This window comes from Cryptococcus depauperatus, chromosome 5 (assembly GCF_001720195.1).
Source record: "Cryptococcus depauperatus CBS 7841 chromosome 5, complete sequence".
In the NCBI taxonomy this organism is placed as follows: domain Eukaryota; kingdom Fungi; phylum Basidiomycota; class Tremellomycetes; order Tremellales; family Cryptococcaceae; genus Cryptococcus; species Cryptococcus depauperatus.
The window spans coordinates 928,879-948,617 of record NC_089472.1 but is presented as its reverse complement, the minus strand read 5'-3'; the positions used below and the strand labels follow the sequence as shown (position 1 = coordinate 948,617).

At 43.1% G+C, this 19,739-nt stretch overlaps 6 protein-coding genes and 1 non-coding gene across 7 annotated transcripts; 3 read left to right on the top strand and 4 right to left on the bottom strand.

Annotated features, from left to right (window-relative positions):
• Positions 1 to 69: 69 nt before the first annotated feature.
• Positions 70 to 1,066, top strand: L203_104495 (uncharacterized protein; the record flags this gene model as incomplete). The annotated part of the gene is made up of 4 exons (XM_066213877.1): positions 70 to 303; positions 362 to 552; positions 608 to 849; positions 894 to 1,066. The coding sequence occupies 4 exons, from the start codon at positions 70 to 72 to the stop codon at positions 1,064 to 1,066; spliced, it is 840 nt and encodes a 279-aa protein (XP_066069974.1).
• Positions 1,067 to 1,108: 42 nt separating this feature from the next.
• Positions 1,109 to 3,772, bottom strand: L203_104494 (uncharacterized protein; the record flags this gene model as incomplete). The annotated part of the gene is made up of 11 exons (XM_066213876.1): positions 1,109 to 1,133; positions 1,186 to 1,451; positions 1,507 to 2,007; positions 2,064 to 2,321; positions 2,374 to 2,496; positions 2,546 to 2,645; positions 2,689 to 2,833; positions 2,894 to 3,161; positions 3,210 to 3,291; positions 3,339 to 3,595; positions 3,656 to 3,772. The coding sequence occupies 11 exons, from the start codon at positions 3,770 to 3,772 to the stop codon at positions 1,109 to 1,111; spliced, it is 2,142 nt and encodes a 713-aa protein (XP_066069973.1).
• Positions 3,773 to 3,978: 206 nt separating this feature from the next.
• Positions 3,979 to 5,792, bottom strand: L203_104493 (uncharacterized protein; the record flags this gene model as incomplete). The annotated part of the gene is made up of 6 exons (XM_066213875.1): positions 3,979 to 4,044; positions 4,091 to 4,477; positions 4,530 to 4,603; positions 4,650 to 5,328; positions 5,380 to 5,434; positions 5,491 to 5,792. The coding sequence occupies 6 exons, from the start codon at positions 5,790 to 5,792 to the stop codon at positions 3,979 to 3,981; spliced, it is 1,563 nt and encodes a 520-aa protein (XP_066069972.1).
• A 294-nt stretch (positions 5,793 to 6,086) lies between these two features.
• L203_104492 (uncharacterized protein) lies at positions 6,087 to 7,392 on the top strand (the record flags this gene model as incomplete). The annotated part of the gene is made up of 2 exons (XM_066213874.1): positions 6,087 to 6,840; positions 6,893 to 7,392. 2 exons carry the CDS (start codon positions 6,087 to 6,089, stop codon positions 7,390 to 7,392), a joined length of 1,254 nt encoding a protein of 417 aa, XP_066069971.1.
• Positions 7,393 to 9,088: 1,696 nt separating this feature from the next.
• L203_104491 (uncharacterized protein) lies at positions 9,089 to 10,753 on the bottom strand (the record flags this gene model as incomplete). The annotated part of the gene is made up of 5 exons (XM_066213873.1): positions 9,089 to 9,311; positions 9,364 to 10,011; positions 10,073 to 10,170; positions 10,223 to 10,304; positions 10,356 to 10,753. The coding sequence occupies 5 exons, from the start codon at positions 10,751 to 10,753 to the stop codon at positions 9,089 to 9,091; spliced, it is 1,449 nt and encodes a 482-aa protein (XP_066069970.1).
• Positions 10,754 to 11,305: 552 nt separating this feature from the next.
• L203_104490 (uncharacterized protein) lies at positions 11,306 to 13,036 on the top strand (the record flags this gene model as incomplete). Its single annotated transcript, XM_066213872.1, has 8 exons — positions 11,306 to 11,545; positions 11,611 to 11,631; positions 11,705 to 11,783; positions 11,859 to 12,241; positions 12,300 to 12,334; positions 12,379 to 12,639; positions 12,915 to 12,962; positions 13,018 to 13,036. 8 exons carry the CDS (start codon positions 11,306 to 11,308, stop codon positions 13,034 to 13,036), a joined length of 1,086 nt encoding a protein of 361 aa, XP_066069969.1.
• Positions 13,037 to 13,708: 672 nt separating this feature from the next.
• L203_104489 lies at positions 13,709 to 13,824 on the bottom strand. The gene has a single exon (XR_010725534.1). It is a non-coding gene; the product is annotated as a 5S ribosomal RNA (ribosomal RNA).
• Positions 13,825 to 19,739: the final 5,915 nt, after the last annotated feature.

Sequence of the window (19,739 nt, the reverse complement as noted above, 5' to 3'; positions counted from 1 at the left end):
TTACCCTTTTTACTACAACTTTCTTGTCTTTGTCTTGATTTCTAAAGTTGCTCTGATACCTACGGCACAATGCTTTCTATTCTGCTCATGGCGCCTCTCTTGAATATTTTACCACTGTTTGTAGTCGCATTCGATTGCTCCCTTACCGTTTCTTCCATTGCCTATGACATATCACTACTTTCAGGACGGAGAACTGCCTCTAAGGATACATCCACCCCACCGACAACATCAGAAGCTAAGGTGACAATGGATCTCTGCTCTTCAGGCATTGGTAGAGAAGATGGTGTATCAGACGAAGATCAGGTTGGTCTCTATCTAGCAAATATATGGAGAAGGATATCGCTAACATGAAATCACCAAGTGTCCATCCGACACAAAGGTCTGCCTTAAACTACTCAACCACAAGCCGTCTTCGCCCGACCCAGACAGAGTTACTTCTGTTGTGCCCATCTGGACTGCTGATACACCAGACGAAGATGTTACAATCACCCCTCTGGGAAAAAATGGCGATCAAGGACTCAAGATAGACGTCAAAGGTCCAGATTATGCTGGGTTAGTTCTTTGCTCTGATCCATCTGACCAGCAAGCTTAATGTTCTATATTGTAGTACCCAGCAGTACCTCAACTTAACACTTTCTTGCGACTTATCTTCGACCGACCGTAACCCAACATTTATTTCTTATACTTCAGGTTCCCTATCGCTCAAGTGGGCTACTGCAGATGCTTGCCCTAAGTCAGCACACAAACCTAAACCATCATATTCTAGCAGGAGTAACAGGGGATTTTTTGGGTTCTTAAAGGTATTATTCTGGCTGTGTATCATGGGATTGATTCTATATTTTGTAATCGGTAAGTTAACTCTCAATAAATTCGACTGCTTAATTGTTTCTCAGGTGTTGTTTACAATCATCAACAATATTCTGCGAGAGGATGGGATCTGGTTCCCCACAGAGACTTTTGGCGAGAAGTCCCTGTATTGTTACAGGATTTGTTTTCACACCTTTTCGCAGGAATCCGCGGCCATTCTGCAGGTGGCAATAGAGGTGGCTATAGTAGCTTAGGGTAGCAAAACTGATCATGATACAAAATCTAGATGTGTGCATAAAGCTTATATGGCTTCTCTTATTGGATCACTACATCTTGTCATCCGCTTCCAATTTGTAAGAAACGCCAGAATTTGCCTACTGTATTTTATATCGTCCACCTTGTCCAGATGCATTGTCGTTAGCAAGAGTACCGCTTGCAGCGCCCCTGTTGGCAGCGAGATTTTGGACTGTCTTCTGCAGTTCCAACCATTCAATATCTCGTGGCGATACTAATTTTTCCGTAACATCATAAACATAAACTTTGCCATCTGCAGAACCCAACGCGACTTTTCGAGACAAAGGACTACGATCCCATGCAAGCTTGTTGATAGCACGCGATGAGACGGATGTTGATACTATAGGAACCTGTAGAATTGCCTATTAGCCATGATCATACACGCAGCTCGTCCTTGTTATTTACTTCGATATCTTGATTGAGGTTCCATAAGTCAAATTTTCCGGTTCCATCTACTGTTCCAAACACAGCCGGGTGATGCGGATGCCACTTGACGTCAAAAATATAATCGTTGGCTTCTTCAAATGAGTGAATTGGTGCCACGCTTCTATCTTCAGTCTTTCCGCTAGACTGAGTCCCGCTTGTTTTTGTACTATTGACCGCTCTCGTCCTCCAAAGCTTGACGGTCCAATCCACAGAACTTGTCAAAAAAATGTCTGAAAAATCAACAGAGCCTGTACCAGGGTGGAAGTGAATACCAGTGACGGGGGCAGCATGGCCGCGATACACTTCTTCAGTGTTAAGTCCAGCTTTGGCAGACACTCGGTCGTAGCGGTTTGCCTGATAAACAGATCCTTCCTCTGTTCCCACCCAGAATGTAGCAGTCTCACTGTCTGGAAAATCAAAGCAAGTGATAGAGACCTCGTCAGTTTTATTATGAGAAGGCATGGTGAGCGGAAGAACCTCCTAAGATGCAGTGATTAGCCACAACACCTTTGTTTATCATCTTAATAGCTACCCACCTGTGGTTGAGCTAACATGTCCACAAGCCACGAACAAACAAGACCATCTGTACTACTTGTTATAAGACTATTGGCATTTTGAGTGCCAATCATTTTCATAGAATAAATAGGGTATGTGTGACCTGTAGCAGATAATGGTGTTTTGAGGACAGGAAGATGCTTTGCACGCGTATCCCAGAGGAGAACTTGACCGGAGTACGAACCACCAAAAATGAGTGTTGGATGGTAAGGTGAGAAAGCGACAGAAAGTATGTCAGACTGTGAACCTGTTTAGTTTGAACTTATCCGGAGAACCAGATTGGGCTCTTACCGGAGAGTAGAATACAAATTCTGGCCGCTCTGTTAGATGTAGATTCCAAACGGCGACAATCCCATCGGGATCGTTGACGGCTGCAGGGTTTTTATTGTATGCTGCAACACTCAATTCCGGAAACTGTCAAAGTCAGCCAATAGACGGAAAAGGTCGCAGGAATAGCAGTCACCTTTGGAGACCAATCAATGGCTGTGACAGATCTGCCAGTAGTCCATCGCTCGTCTGAGAAAGCACAAAACAGTTTGATCTGCTGTCCTTCTGAGTCATCACTAGTGTATTGTTAATTGTATACCTTAATCACAGTTAACTCACAATGCTCCATCAGTCCCGATAGTGTAATCTTTGATATAATCATATCCATCAGATAAAGCTCTTTGTACAATTTTGGTTGATTCCTCGATGAAACAGCTAAAGTCTGGTGCGGCAAGGATTGCCTGCCGCTCTTCCCTAGTCAAGTCTGGTACTTGTTAGCATTGAACGGATCCACGTAAGGAAACAGACGATATAAATAGCTTACCTGACATACGAAGCTCCTCACTCCTAACCTTCAGTTCTCGCAGTTCTTTTTCAAGGACCTTTCTCTCCTCCTCCATTTCTTCCAATATCCGCTTCCTCATTTCTTCCTCTGTCTCTTTCCCACTACTATCGTCCGTTGTACCCACTCTTGTTTTATGTATTCCATCACTATCTAAACTGTCTTCGAGAATATTTTCATCTGTAGAACTTGACATAGAGGTCATAGTTTGTATTCCTTTAGAGTATGTGACGGGAGTAGGTTTAGCGGCCTGCAATAATCAACTCGACTGCTAGCTTGACTCTGAATCCTTACTTACTTGGGACGGAAACTCAAACAGTTCTGCTTGGTGATCTACGAAATCTATAGCTAACTGTGGTGATGGTGAAACCATGCCCTCACTCATTGACTATCAGCTTGCTGCTCATTTATTCTATTTTCAACTAACCGGTCAACAGTTAAGCCGGTCATGCCTGTCATTGCAACATTTCCAACTGCCCTTCCGAAGCTACCCTCATTACTCAATCGACTGGCGCGTCCTCCTGGAGTTCCTGGGGTGCTTGCTGATGGTGTGGAAGCCAGCTGCCTCGCGGGCGTATTTAAAACGGAAGATCGTGGTGCTGTATAAGGTGAAGTTGGGCGAGCTAAAAGTGAATCAACAAGTTCATTGACGTCTTTTCTGTTAGTAGTCGAAGTCTGTGGGGCCTAAACTAATATTCAGAATCATGCTCGGATCGTTATAATAGATGGATAAGGCATACTGACTTCAACATTGCCTTTCTCTGCCTGGGCAAGAAGTTGTTTTCGTTCGTCTCTTGCTCTTCTAAGTTCAGCCAGCTTTGCTCTTTTCTCTTCGATTTCTTGCCTGCGCCGGTCGCTCATTATGTTCCGTTCTTTTGCAGTGAATGTCTTAAATAAAAAAATAAGGAAAAAAATGAAAATGAAGCAAAAACAAAAAAGGCTGTAATACTGGCACAATCCGCGAAACGCGACAAGGCGTCTAAGCGTCATTTGGTCAGAAAAGGGACATTTTTTAATTGAAGTGCAGGACAACTAATGCATATATGACTATTGTACACTATAATTGTCTATAGTTCCACACCAAGCTCTTGGGCTTCTTGACGAAACATTTGGAGACGCTCGGCAGCATACGACTATGTGAGATAAGCTGTACATTTCATCAAACACAACAGAACTCACAAGGTAATCAAAATCTGGGATATATCCCGCTTTCTCAGCCATGATAGCATCTACCTGCTCTTCTGCTTGGACAATGCCCCATAATGCCCAAAAGACACTGCATCCTGGACTCCATAATCGTACCTCTTGTTCGAGCGCATCTATTCTGTCTGCAGAAACATCTTTTCTTCTTCCAATAATCTCCTCGCCGTTTCTTCCATCAACTTGTACGGATAGATAAGCTCGGTAAAACTCTTCACGCTGTACAGAGGAGGGATATGGAAAGTGTGGTATAAGAGAATGAGATAGAGTAGGATGGTGATAGTTGGCACGCCATTCATGAAAATGATTGGCAATATCGTATCCTCTTGGATTTGGGCCAGCATACTCGAAATCGATCACTACATACTGCAGATGAAACGGATTAGCGTGCTCTACTGGTACACTGTCTTGTATTTACCCGAAGATGATCTGGGGTGTGGGGGGGTAACCGAACATCCAACAGCAAAAGGTTTCCATACTGTGTATCGTTGTCTTTCAAGCTGATAAGTTACTGCAAATTATGTGATAAAACACTCACGAGCAAAAACAACTCCTTTTTCACCATTATGTGACTCAATATACAACCTATAAAGTCTGATTTGTTCGCGCACCTTGTAAATTCCAAAGCGTTCGACCCAAGTTTCCCATCTACCACCGAGTGAAGCCAATGAGTCTAGAACGTCTTCTGCCACATTCGACCATTCCCTGAGACACCGCCATAATGTCGGTTCAGTATCGCGACCATTTTCATATCCTAATAATCGCAAATCGACAGAGTGAAGTTCACGCATCCTTCGAGCGATACCATGAGAAATCACAGGCTCACGCAGTTCCTGAGCCGTCAAAGCACGGGAAGGAAAAAATTCCTCAACTCTTCCATTGATGAATGTACCAAACACTTTAGGACCAATTCCATATCGGCTGCTAAGAACGTGAAGGATGCGCAATTCTTCAGTACGTGAGATAAGAGCATCAGAGCTAGGGCCATAGACACGGAAGAGAAGCGTGGGCGGGTACTGATTCTCAAGTAAAGGTGGAGGATGAGCCGGGTCGCAAGGTGGAAGAGTAGGAGTAAGGAGGGGAGATACGGAAGGTGAAGTCGGATTTGGAGCAGGGTTGAATGAGACGAAGAAAACGGCATTGGTAAGGGCTCCCGAGACTTTTTGCAGATGAATGTTGACCGGTGTCAGGGTAGTTGAAGACCATCGGGGAACACGCTACCTCGCAGGTCAGCATTATGTCGTCTAGTTGGCTCTTATTGTGCCCACCAAACGTCTCAAGATGGCCAAGATTTTCTGCTTGAAGACAGGGTGGCGCCATTCACTTTGTTGAAGATATATAAGTATAAGCTAACGTATTACATCAAGCAGTGTTCTCACCTGGCGTTTACGCTTAGAGCTACATGTCGAACTCCGTTCACACCGTTCTCATCAACTGGATCAGGTGAAGCTACATGTTTCTCTGCTTCAGCGAAAAAGGGTTCATCTAGGCTGAATTCCGACAATTTCGAGAAACTGCTTTCTGATGTCTTGTGATGTCTAGTTGGAGGTCTCGAAGCCGAATTTGGAGGCACAAAGTGAGAGTCTGAGCTACTTGCTATACTTTCCGGGTGAGAAGGGAGTAGTAATGGTGACAAAGGTCCCGCTGGTTCGGTTGGTATATGGCTGGGCGTGAAGGTCATTTTCGCGATGTAATATAGTGCTTTTGTAAATAAAAATAAAGATAACCTTGGAATATATATGAATGAGATGACTTATACTTTTCAATTTCCGGCATTTTGTTTCAATAGCCATTGCTTATTAGGCTTGCAAGAATGAAATTCATGGAAAGATAGGCACGCCGGAAAAGGAATTGTGTGGTTCCGGTGGAGGCACGGAAGTGACTGTCATTCTGGATGTTTCTAAAGGAAACAAATATATTAAATATCAGAAAAAGCCAAGATAGAATCACAAATATTTGTGGACGGTAAACATCAATGGAATTCAGGCAGCCAATACCGTTCCTCACCCCCACCGCTAATAGAAAGCGCAGAGCAGCTTCGCCAGAAACTCTCTCTTCCCCCATATCTCATTTTCCTTTACATCAAGACAAGAAGAGACGTCCGAACCTCACCAACGGTTTCTCCAATCTTTCATTAATGCCAGATGGCCAACTTGTAGCCCCAAGACAGCCTTGTAACCATGATAGCGATGAAGGTGATGAGGGACTTGGACCATCCAATTATCCAAAGTCAAATAATAATGACTTGAAAGTAGAGGTGCTCCCAGACATTCTTGTTGGAGGCACACATTCTCACCATTGTCAACCAAATTGTCAGGCCCAGTATCGGCCTCCTATATACCCATCCTCGTCGTCATCCACGTCCCCTACAACCTCTAATGATGAAAGTCGTGACCTCGATGCGACCTACACTGGAAATATTCATCGCTCTAGACATCATACAACCACAGCCCAGCAGGCAGATGAAGTTGTGCAACTCGACGGCGAAGGTAAACCGGGTGGATTTGGGTTGAGCGTAGAAGATGTCACTGAATTCCCGATTCCATTAAGAGGTAGAAGACCAAGGGAAGAGGACAGTCTATCTGACACTGAGCCATTTGGAAAGAGGCCTAGGATAGATGAAGCGGATGTTGATATGGATGCGGAGATCATAGAAGAAATACCACGAAGTGAAGCAATAGACTTGGGGAGAGGCAGAAAAACAATATGGTATGAACCGGAAAAAGATCGTAAGTTTGTCTCAACAAGCCCTTGCTCATTACTCAAACAATCTATCGATAGGAATCGTTATCACCTCCTTGTCTGACTCCGAATCTCGTTCGTCACGTTCGCCATCACCTGAAATGGATGGCCGTCGACTTTCACAACCTGGCCAGAATGGTTTCATAATTTCACCTTCTCTCCTTACTCATCTGATAAGAACTCGGAGAGAGTACGATTTCAAGAGTCCACTTGAAGACCTCTTGAGAAACAATAAAAAGACCCTAACTCTCTACCGCCCGCTCAAAAATATACCAGACAAATGGCCAGAGTCCGTTGTCAAGGCATGGGAGGAAGTACAACCTCATGAGCTTTCCGGAAGATTCGAAGAGATTGCAGATGACGAAGATTTTACAACCAACACAAATCCAGAGACACCTAGAGAGGATGAGATGATGGAAATTGAAGACCCTGCCTCTTACCAAACCGACAATATGAGCCGAAACGGGCTGTCCGCAGCAAGTAATGGAGATATACAAGAGAGGAATGGTGATGTTGATATGGCGATAGATGGTGAATAGTTATTTTCTATCGCATTTTGGGCAGTTGTTTCTCTCATAACCATCTTTGTAACCTAATCACCAAATAATGCATACTACCAGGTCATATGACCTTTCAAAACATTATCAGGTATAAAGAGCTAAAGCAAAGACACTCATTACTCATTTCCCCCCTTTCTGATTTTTTTTTTTACAGTTTTTCTCCATCAAAATGCTTTTGATTATGGTATGCTTGCCTGTTTGGAGCATGGCACTCTTCACAGGGCCCCGCGCAACTTGAAAGCAGTTACGCCCGTCAATCTACAAGAAATAAAATTGGAGCGAAATAACACCGGAAGCCATACAGGTATTTTGTATTTATTTCACGTAGAAAAGTATATACCGCTGATTACTGACCATTTTCTAGCTTGTCAATGCTCCCCGTAGCATTCTATCGTCATTCCATTCGTCGGCGAATTTACCTCTTCTACTTTCTGTTGACTACATTGGTCATCCCCTTGCCCTTCTGGTGCCTCAACCATCTACCTTGTCCAAGACGTCCAATATCATCGTGGACGTCACGAAGATGCCTACGGGTTTGTTGGAGTAGGAGGCACTGTGATGTAGTTGCAAGATGCAAAATTGATCATCCGGGAAAAGACCTTCATGAACTAGTAGGCGCCTTTACTGCTTAACTTTGTCCTTCATCGAGGTAGTGACAATGAAGGAATCTCGTCTCTGTCATGACTATTACCAATAATTAAGATCCAAGCTCTGTACCAAAAGGTCACAATAATGCAATCGGAGTCGCATTACTACGTATTGCCTATATTCCATGGAATGATTCCAAGGTTCTGACACAGACACCATAAGCTTGCTCTGAGGTAATGCCATTAGTACTCTGGCTAAAGCCCGCATACAGATAGGCGACACTTTTGGACCATTTGCATGCTCCCTGCTTCTTCGCGCTCTTCCTCTGTCGGCACTATACATCTGTCCCTACATATCTCTAACATCACCGTTCATTTCGTCAAAATGCCTTTTTACAAACTTTCCTCCCACTTATATAACTTATGAGGGAGCCGAGCGTCTTGCCCCTTCAACTGAAGTTTTGTTTGATAGAATACAAGGATCTCGTGGTTTAGAGAAAAATACTGTCACCACTGACAGGTTATAGTAAGCACCGAGGCTGTGCATGGTTTTATGATCTTTCTTTGGTGGTCTGAAGAATCTGATATTGTCTATAAAGATGCAGATGCATGCCTCATGGATCTTTTACGAGTTGAATCAATATAATAAACATCTGGACAGTTCAATAGTCTTGAATTGGAGGTCTTTACCAGCCGAAAGTTCTTGAATAAACAAACGCCTATTCTTAAATCTTTAAATAGCATGTAATAGCATTTTGACCTAGTCAAGGATGATGAAAAATAGCTGGGGCCACCAAGTTAGAAGGAAAAAGATATCACTGCAGTTTAATGGTGTCTTATACATTGTTACTAAACTCATGACATACAGATGGTATAAATATTTTCCGACCGCTCTGATTGAAGCTGAAGAGGACCAGTGAAGCTAATGATTAGAGTTTCTCTTCTCTGTTATGTCTTTGACATACTGAAGAGACTTATGCAAAGTTGTTTGTTATCTACTAACTTCACAAATGCGTCCCAAAGCTCTAGATTTATGTTTGCCATTCATGGGACGTGGCTTGCATGTATCATGCGTACTTTCATTAGTGTCAATCCTCAAAGATACCAATTTTGCTTATTCTGATGCACTTGTCGTATCCAACACTGATAATTTCACAGCTTCCCTCGCTTTCATTTCCTGTAACAACGCAACAGTCTCTGATAACTTGACTGGATGACGGCCGCAAATCATCTACACCATGTACTCTTACGTTCGCACGATTCTCGCCATTCAATGCAATAAGATGGAGATATCCATCTGGCGAAGTGATGCTAAATGTATGATCAGCCGTGCTGTGTAAATCGTTAAGTTTCGAACACATACACCAATCCAGAACCATCAGGCAACCAAGCCATACGAGGCAAAACGTATTTATCGCCCTCTGAACCAGTCCACAAGCATGCCAGTCTCTCACTCTCTTCAGGTTCTATACCATACAAAAGAATTCTTTCACCAGAGTTACCTACATGGTCACCTGTTTGACAAGCCACAATTCTACCTGATGGATGAAGAGCCATGTTCAGGACCGTGAAGCTGATATGGGTATCCATCGGACTGGGGTTGAAGCTCTTGGTCTTGATTGACCATTCTTCTCTGAGGGCCGTAGATTCGGATGGTAAACAAACATAGTAAAGAAGATGGGAAGACCGGGTCGTGTATAACAGATATTTAGATTCTGGATGGAAGAGGATGGCCTCTGGATTCCATTCGACAGTGATCCGTTTCGCCTCAGTAAATCTCAAGCCAGGTTCACAAGCAAAAGCCGGAATGTCCATATTATCTATAGGTATGTCATCGCCACGCAAGGGAGGTGGCATGGCTGAGGACGTGGCGACATAAATGACGATATCACGGTCATAAGATGCAGTCGCCATATATAGACCGTTGGGAGAGAAAGAAACTCGAACGACAAATTTTTTAGAAGAAAAAGTCTGAAGGCTCCTGTTGGTTACAAGGTCGGTGAGTATTGTCCTAAAATGGATGCTAATTAACATTCACACCTCAAGAAATAGTACACTTCTCTTCAACTCACGTACCATCCATTGATCCGGTAAGCAAGAATCGAGGGTTGACCGGATGGAACGCAAATGATAGAATTGCTGCACGATGGGGCTGGATTATTCTGTCGACCTAGATAGGATTTGTCATCAAAAGCATGATATTTTACTTTAAAAATACTTGCCTCTCTAGAGCTGTAGTCGATTATCTTTAATGTTTTATCTACAGACGTTACAACTATACTCAGAGGGCATGACGCCTTATAACTGATAGCAATAGTCAGAGATAGCTCAGATAACGATTCTCAAAGCACTTACACGGCTAACGATGTATCAAATTCCCGGCGTGGAACATGTAATGCTGTAACACTCAAGAGATTCGCAGCAGATATACCTTCAATCTTGCTTCTAACAGAAAACTCTACATTTTCTTTTAGCTTAATTCTCAGCATGTCCTTAATCTTCCATCCCTGCCAACTTCCATTCAGGACTAGTTCCTTGTTCTCATCAATGGTAGCTACTGCCATTTGCTGTGCTAGTTGTTCAGAAAGCCAATCATCAACCAGTGTCCGAAGATCTGGTTGAGGAGGACGAGCCGGATCTGGTAAAGAGACCTTTGAGGCACGTAAAAATGGTTCAAGCACGGATGGGTAGTTAGAGGCGAGATAATGAGCGATCAAGTTCTGAACCAAATTGTCGTTGCTGGGTGGTGGCATATTTGTAGCAGTGAAGATCCGTTTTGCTGCCGACTTTTCGTCAATGATAATCAACCGATGTTTTTTCCATGAATTACAGGATATGTTTATCAGCTCTCATTCTTCAATTTCTTATATACTAAAGCAATTTCTTTGCGGATTTTTGTGCTCAAAACGAAAATCAAAGGCGGACATCGCCGTGAATTAACTACAGCATTTCTGCTGTATGTCATGGCAAGTGGATACGTGGCGGCTGTTCTAAACCAGCTGCGTTTCTGAAAGCGCTCTTAGTTACTGTCACTATTAATGACAATGCTGATGTTAAATCTTGACTAAATTCTTGGTACAAAATGACTAAAATGATAATATTGCGTACCCAGTTGCGAAAGTGATGATATCATCATTTGTAACTCGTGAAAAGGCCTTGCTTCCTTTGTCTAAACATGCAGAAATCACTCTACCAACTATCTATCAATCCTTTGTTTAACCAGGAGGCCAATAATATGAATAGCACTGGCAAACACATGGAACTCCAATGTGCATTTCCAGCTGAAGAAGGCTTGCAGAAACATCATGCCTGAAAAGAAAAAAAAATCTTCTGGAGATGGTGAAAGATCATCCAAACCTTCTGAGAACACCCAGCGAAGCAGTTCATCTAGGCACAGGTCGTCGAATCCATCTGAGAATGGACAGAGAAAAACCTCATCCAAATCGGGCTCGGGAAATAGGCTAACTCAAGCGAGAGAAACTGGCCAATCCGTTAGTCAAAATGTCGAGAATGCTTATAATACAGCCATGGGATGGTTAGGATGCGTAAGAATTTGCCTTTAACTGGGAAGCGAAAGCAAAAATGCTTACAGAGCATATTTTATCAATAGGAACGTGATTTGAATAGGCAGGTGAGCAGACTTATCAGTATACCTCAACGAAAAATCACAAAGTCAACATGATATCTAATAATCTATCTATAAGATCCAAAGATATAACCCCATCTTCTACGAATTTGCAGAAAAAAATCTTCTCCCGAGTTATGATATCCAGTACAAAGCGAGTAAGCTGTTGATATTTTTGATTGCTTCGGGGCTGCTTCAAGCGTAAGTTCACCAATTGAAATCATATTTGACAGGTAGTTTCATTCCCATATTTCATTGGCCTTTGGGACTTCTAGCAAAATACCTGCAATTTATCTTCCTATATGAAACTGGCATGAAAGAACTACAAAGAGGCTTTGCAAGCAGTCAACGATCAAATCGAGTGAAATCACTCATTACTGCACTGGTGATTATTTCAGCTTTACAGTTAATACCGACTTTTTTGCTCGACACCTACTATCATTTTGGTGCTCTTTGGGACATCTTTCTTCCTGCCGTCTTGTTCATTACTCCATGGAAAGAACAACCGGAACAAACAATTGCAGCAACGCTATGTGACTCTTGCTTTGGATTCATAAGTGAAAGCGTAGGAATGTTGATCCCTGAAGCAGTAACAGGAGAAAATGGACACACAACAGCAAGTCTGCGAATATAGTTGCTCAGAATATAGGCTAATGACCCTTATTGACCTTTAGACTATGATTATCGCGGGCGTGACTATCATGCTATTGTGAGTTGTGCCTAAAAAGCATCATCTTGAGTTGACAAAATTAGTTATGTCGGCTCTGTAGGCTCTCTAGCCGTCTATGTGGCTGTTTGGGCATACCTGTCCATATCCACAATCACCATGCTTGGCCGCCGACTGGTCAAGAAAGAAGAAAGCTCATCCCAACATTATAAACAGATGACTAACTGGCATAACACCATGGCCATTTGGCTTTGGCGGTTCATAATATCCGCGATGGAAGGAATTCATATTCCTGGGATCATTTCCGCTATGGATCTGATTTTACACTATATTCCCACATACTTCCTGTGGGCCACAGGGTTCATGTTCGCCATGTTGATGACAAAAAAGACTGAAAAGAATCACGTGAGTGATTCAATGACAATCGCTTGCTGATAGAATTAGATCGCCGATACATGGTATGCTAAATGGTTAATTGGCTTTAAATCCAAGCGATAGATGTCTCTATTGCTTCACTTCGAATGAATTGGTCGAACTAACTACACGATATGAACCAATGAATGGATTGAGCAGCAGAGTAAAAATTGATAAGGCGATGTGTGAACACAAAATATTGTTGTAGCAATGCAGTTGTTGAGTCGGTTTTCGGGACCGAGCAATGCATAACATCGTCCGTGCAGCAAACCTATCATGATTATCTATCATTTTGTGCTGATACAGCATAGACACCTGATACGATCCTGAGGCCGGCGGCTTGGGATTTGGAATAGGGGGCCAGTGGTGATTACTTACAGTCTTTGGTTAAAAGGCGGTGGCAAGATCCCTGTGTGAGTCGAATGTGTTATTGATCTTAGATAATCTAATGGCGATGGAGGTGTTCGAAAGCGGCAAGGCCTAGTTATATGACCTATAATGAATTGATCCTTTTTAAGGATCACGCCAACAATGAGCATTATCCACATGCCTATGAACTGAACAACAGGACAATAAAAAAAAGCAATGGACGAACCTGGCTGGTACTGAGATTCTGCGACGACCGATAGGCGAAGGTAGGACAGCGCAGGTGCAAGATCACAATATTTTCATAGATTAATGGTCCATTGCTCTTCTGTAGTTCTCCTTAGTGTTCCTTGAACTGGGTTTGTCACTCAGTTGCAGGGTATTAGATGGGAACTTGAGAATCATTAAGTCTTACAAGGGTTCAATAACGTATGTCGATCACATCTACCTACGTGTTGTATCTATCTTCCAAACAGGGTAGCGGATGTCTTTTGCAACAAAAAATAAAATAAAAGGTTTACAGTAGGCAAGGTATCCAGGATACGTATCGAGTCCGCTTTTAAACCGATTAAAAAAATTCGTCTGCGATATTTAAGATCCGAGTGAGAATATGCAGAGATGTACTTAAAAAAAAAAACCTCAGCACTCGGGATTCCCAAGTGGTCCCCCACCTTGGTACTAACCGAGCGATATGCAACTTGACTTCACGGATCGGACGGGACGTGGTATTTGATGCAAATTCTATGGCCGAGGATAGCTTTACATACTGGATAAGAATTATAATCTTATTGCGCCAAGCATTTTATAACCGACTTATATCCTGAAAGCGACCTAGTTCATAATCTTCAGTTGTCGTCCAGTACCATGACCTCGGTCTCGCAACATGCAATGTAGCCAACAAAAGGACCATCAATACTTTTTAAGACTTTTCGTAGTCTTTTTGGTTAAGGCTTGGAACCAAATAATTAATCGGGTCGTAACAAATAAATACAAATGTTTGGTACGGTAATAACAAATTGTGAGTAGCTGTGGCTAGCAGAATGATGTTTTATTTGTTTCCTTATTTTCTTTCTTTCTTTTCCTTCTCTTTCATTTTCTTTTTATTTCGTGATGAACAATGTCAAGATTGCGTGTCACGGGAAGGTGGATAGTAAGGCAAGGTGTCATAACCTTGGAATTATGACACGGAATATAGCCAATAAATAATAATGCAACTCCAATTACATTATTGTTGTTGCAGTTTTACTGTAACCCCTACGGAGATGGAGGTAAGTCCGACGGGGAGAGTGGTGTACATAGTTATTTAATTGTATCTTAATTTTCTCCTTTTCCTTTATAATTATATTAATGCTAGTTCTGGAGTATTTCACTCTACGCCTGCACTTTATATGATAATACATTGATATACAATTCCAAAACCAAGAACCGAGAACCTAGAATCGAGAACCCAAGAATCTGGAACCAGCTTACATATCCTGCAAACGATTATCCAACCTGCACGAAAATAAGTAGGAAGCAAGGCGGTAACACAATCCTCCAGCACTTCTCTCCCAGTCGACCCATAGTTATCGAGACTGATGCTTCTGACTACGCCATTGCAGGTATCATATCTCATCCAGACGAACGAAACCAACTTAGGCCTATCGCATTCTATTCCAGGAAACTTACAGATGTCGAGCTAAACTACGAAATATATGATAAAGAAATGCTAGCAATCATTTGGGCTTTTAAGGAATGGAGAGCATATCTAGGAGGATCAAAAGAAATCGCGGTTTATACAGACCATAAAAACCTTGAGTATTTTACAACGTCAAAGGTGCTGAATCGTCGTCAGGCTCACTGGGCAGAAGTACTGGCCAACTATGATTTCAAGATCATTTATTGCTCTGGCACCCAAATGGGCAAAGCAGATGCCTTGACGAGACGTCAAGACCTGCAAGGGGGGAGTAGAGCTGCCGATGCACCCCCTCGAGCGCTCTTAAAGCCAGGTCAGTTCGTGATCTCTGCCACTGACACTATCACAGAGGATACCATCTCAAATACAATAAAATGAATCAAAACGTTACAACAAGAAGACCCAGCCATCCGAGAATTATTGCCGTATTTACAAGATCCAAACAAACCCCGAACTTCGGATATCAACATCAAGATTTCTCTACATACGATACAGGATAATTGTTACGGTCCGTAACAACGGAATATAAGCAATGCATAAGTTAGTGTTCGAACACCATTAACAATCCTTTTGCGGTTAATTGATGCATTGGTTATATCCGTAACATAGCCTCCCTTGGCACGAACAACTGCCTGTACCCTTCGCGGTATACTCTCTATGAGACTGTGGCAGACTGAAACCGGTACCTCATCCCAAACCTTTTCAATCCTCTCCCAAAGTTCTAACATGCCTTCGGGCTCATTTTTCTTCCTTTTGAGTTCTTTTTGAGGTAATGCCATATGTGTTCGATAGGGTTGAGGCCAGGAGACTGAGCGGGCCACCGCAAAGTACTCATGTGGCAATTTATTACGGTATTAACCAGTGCATCAATTAACCCAAAAGGGATTGTTGACCTGCTCAATTGGTCAACTTATGCACTGCCTATATACTGTTGTTACAGACTGTAACAGTCTGACTTCCCTCACCAGAGGGCCAAGTCCACTGAAGAGCCAGAACTTCGGTCTATAAGGTCCCCCATTTAACCTTCGTTGTAACTGCCGCAGCTCTAAGCAACCACTCCCTGGATGATCACTATTAGCAAGGTGCCGTCCACGCAAAGGTGAAGGTAAAATGCCTTGGAGGTGGGTTCCTAGGACAAAGACAACTACGTCATCTAGGTTCGGGGCTGAGCCATGAAAAGTGGAATATCTTTTCACCCCGCTGGGATTTGAACCCAGGATTCCTACCAAGGGTGAGCAGGTCAATTTATTACGGTATTAACCAGTGCATCAATTAACCCAAAAGGGATTGTTGACCTGCTCAATTGGTCAACTTATGCACTGCCTATATACTGTTGTTACAGACTGTAACACAATTTTTAGACCACTCGCTTTTTTGCTCGTACAGTGGGCAACGAAATGTTCCAATGTTTTCTTTTTTTGGATTGGATGACCAATAACTTCCGAACGTTAGCATGAGTAGCTATGGAATCGCAATGCAAGGTACGACTACTTCTTAGCTCTATAACACAGCTTCAATGACGTCATAGACTGTATCTATCGCTGAGCTACGGGGCTTGGAAAACAGAGGCCACATTGGAACATTTCGTTGCATTTTTTTGTGAATGTAAAACTCGTCATAGCTCCACCAACACGGCCATGAATGACGTCATCTCTTCCATACGTCATTCCGCATGTAGCGTCATTCCGCATCAGTAGTGCGATGGTATAAAAAGGGGAGACGTTTGTGCTCAGCTGCCTGAACAATAATCATGCGCGCTATTTCTACTACCCAAGTCAACAAAGCGATCTCATTGCTACACACTCGCCGCTCGTACCGGCAAATAGCCTCAGAGCTAGGCCTAAGCACTACCACTATCAGCCGCATCCACTCTAAACACTTTCCGTCGGATACTCCAAGAGCTAGAGGCCGCCAATCAAAATTGTCCCCATCAGAAGTTGATTTGGTAGCCTCTTTGCTCCAACATAGCAAGGCAAAAAGTGCTGTAGAACTAGCAAAAATGGTCAACACCATAACCGGTATCAACGTATCTGCACAGACAGTAAGACAGTGCCTGAAAAACGCCGGGTTTAAGAACGTTACGAAGAAAAAAAAGCCACTCCTCAAATCACAACACAGGCGTGCAAGAATGGAGTTTGCAGAACGCCACAAAGACTGGACTGTGGAAGACTGGAAACGGGTCATATGGTCAGACGAGACGAAGATCAATCGCCTAGGCCCAGATGGAAACAACAGGGTGTGGATTAGTAGTGGATCGAGCTTGGATGAGAAATCGGTCGTTGGAACAATGAAGTTTGGTGGTGGAAGTGTCATGATTTGGGGATGTATGACGTGGTACGGAGTGGGCTATGCAGCCAAGATTGAAGGAAAGATGGATGCCGACCTCTATTGCGCAATATTGGAAGACGAACTACAACAAACCATCGAATACTATGCCCTCAACCGCTCCAAGATCATTTTTCAACATGACAACGATCCCAAACATACGAGCAGAAAAGCTAGCGATTGGCTTCAAACTTGCAACATGAGTACTTTGCGGTGGCCCGCTCAATCTCCCGACCTCAACCCCATCGAGCACTTATGGCATTACCTCAAAAAAGAGCTCAAAAGGGAGGAAAATGAGCCCAAAGGCATGTTAGAACTTTGGGAGAGGATTGAAAAGGTTTGGGATGAGATACCGGTCTCAGTCTGCCAAAGCCTTATAGAGAGTATGCCACGGAGAATACAGGCAGTTCTTCGTGCCAAGGGAGGCTATACAAAGTATTAGAAACATGAATTTATGTTCACAAAAAAAACGCAACGAAATGTTTCAATGTGGCCTCTGTTTTCCAAGCCCCGTAGCTCAGCGATAGATACAGTCAATGACGTCATTGAAGCTATGTTATAGAGCTAAGAAGTAGTCGTACCTTGCATTGCGATTCCATAGCTACTCATGCTAACGTTCGGAAGTTATTGGTCGTCCAATCCAAAAAAAGAAAACATTGGAACATTTCGTTGCCCACTGTATGTTTGGGATCGTTGTCTTGTTGAAATATGATCTTTGAGCGGTTGAGGGCATAGTATTCAATGGTTTGCTGTAGTTCGTCTTCCAATATTGCGCAATAGAGGTCGGCATCCATCTTTCCTTCAATCTTGGCTGCATAGCCCACCCCGTACCACGTCATACATCCCCAAATCATGACATTTCCACCACCAAACTTCATTGTTCCAACGACCGATTTTTCATCCAAGCTCGATCCACTACTAATCCACACCCTATTGTTTCCATCCGGGCCTAGGCGATTGATCTTGGTCTCGTCTGACCATATGACCCGTTTCCAGTCTTCCACAGTCCAGTCTTTGTGGCGTTCTGCAAACTCCATTCTTGCACGCCTGTGTTGTGATTTGAGGAGTGGCTTTTTTTTCTTCGTTACGTTTTTAAACCCAGCGTTTTTCAGGCACCGTCTTATTGTATTTACAGATGCGTTGTTGCCGGTTATGGTGTTGGCCATCTTTGTTAGTTCCACAGCACTTTTTGCCTTGCTATGTTGGAGCAAAGAGGCTACCAAATCAACTTCTGATGGGGACAATTTTGATTGGCGGCCTCTAGCTCTTGGAGTATCCAACGGAAAGTGCTTAAAGTGGATGCGGCTGATAGTGCTGGCGCTTAAGCCTAGTTCTGAGGCTATTTGTCGGTACGAACGGCGGGTATGTAGCAATGAGATCGCTTTGTTGACTTGGGTAGTAGAAATAGCGCGCATGATTATTGTTCAGGCAGCTGAGCACAAACGTCTCCCTTTTTATACCATCGCGCTACTGATGCGGAATGACGCTACATGCGGAATGACGTAGCGAAGAAATGACGTCATTCAGGGCCGTGTTGGTGGAGCTATGACGAGTTTTACATTCACAAAAAAAATGCAACGAAATGTTCCAATGTTGCCTCCGTCTTCCGAGCCCCGTAGCTCAGCCATAACTACAGTCTATGACGTCATTGAAACTGTGTTATAGAGCTGAGGAGCAGTCGTACCTTGCATCGAGATTCGATAACTGCCGTTGCTATCGTTCGGAAGTTATTGATGATCCAATCCAAAATTAGAAAACATTGAAACATTTCGTTGCCCACTGTATATACAGTGGGGAGCAAAATGTTTCAATGTTTTCTTTTTTTGGATTGGATCACCAATAACTCCCAAACGATAGCAGCGGCAGTTATCGGATCTCGATGCAAGGTACGGTTATGTTACAGTCTGTAACAACAGTATATAGGCAGTGCATAAGTTGACCAATTGAGCAGGTCAACAATCCCTTTTGGGTTAATTGATGCACTGGTTAATACCGTAATAAATTGACCTGCTCACCCTTGGTAGGAATCCTGGGTTCAAATCCCAGCGGGGTGAAAAGATATTCCACTTTTCATGGCTCAGCCCCGAACCTAGATGACGTAGTTGTCTTTGTCCTAGGAACCCACCTCCAAGGCATTTTACCTTCACCTTTGCGTGGACGGCACCTTGCTAATAGTGATCATCCAGGGAGTGGTTGCTTAGAGCTGCGGCAGTTACAACGAAGGTTAAATGGGGGACCTTATAGACCGAAGTTCTGGCTCTTCAGTGGACTTGGCCCTCTGGTGAGGGAAGTCAGACTGTTACAGTCTGTAACAACAGTATATAGGCAGTGCATAAGTTGACCAATTGAGCAGGTCAACAATCCCTTTTGGGTTAATTGATGCACTGGTTAATACCGTAATAGGTTACTTCTTAGTTCTATAACACAACTTCAATGACGTCATTGACTGTATTTATGGCTGAGCTATGTGGCTTGGAAAACTGTCAGGATCTCAGTGATGAGGGTCCGTAGTTTGGTATGTGAGTAGTGTCTCTGACTGTGTTCTCGTTACTGGGACAAGGTGGATGAAACAAGATAGATGAGACAAGGTAATAGTGATGTAGACGTGTGATACATCTCTAGGGAAAAGGTAAGTCTAAGACTACCTGTTTATATATATGTAAAATC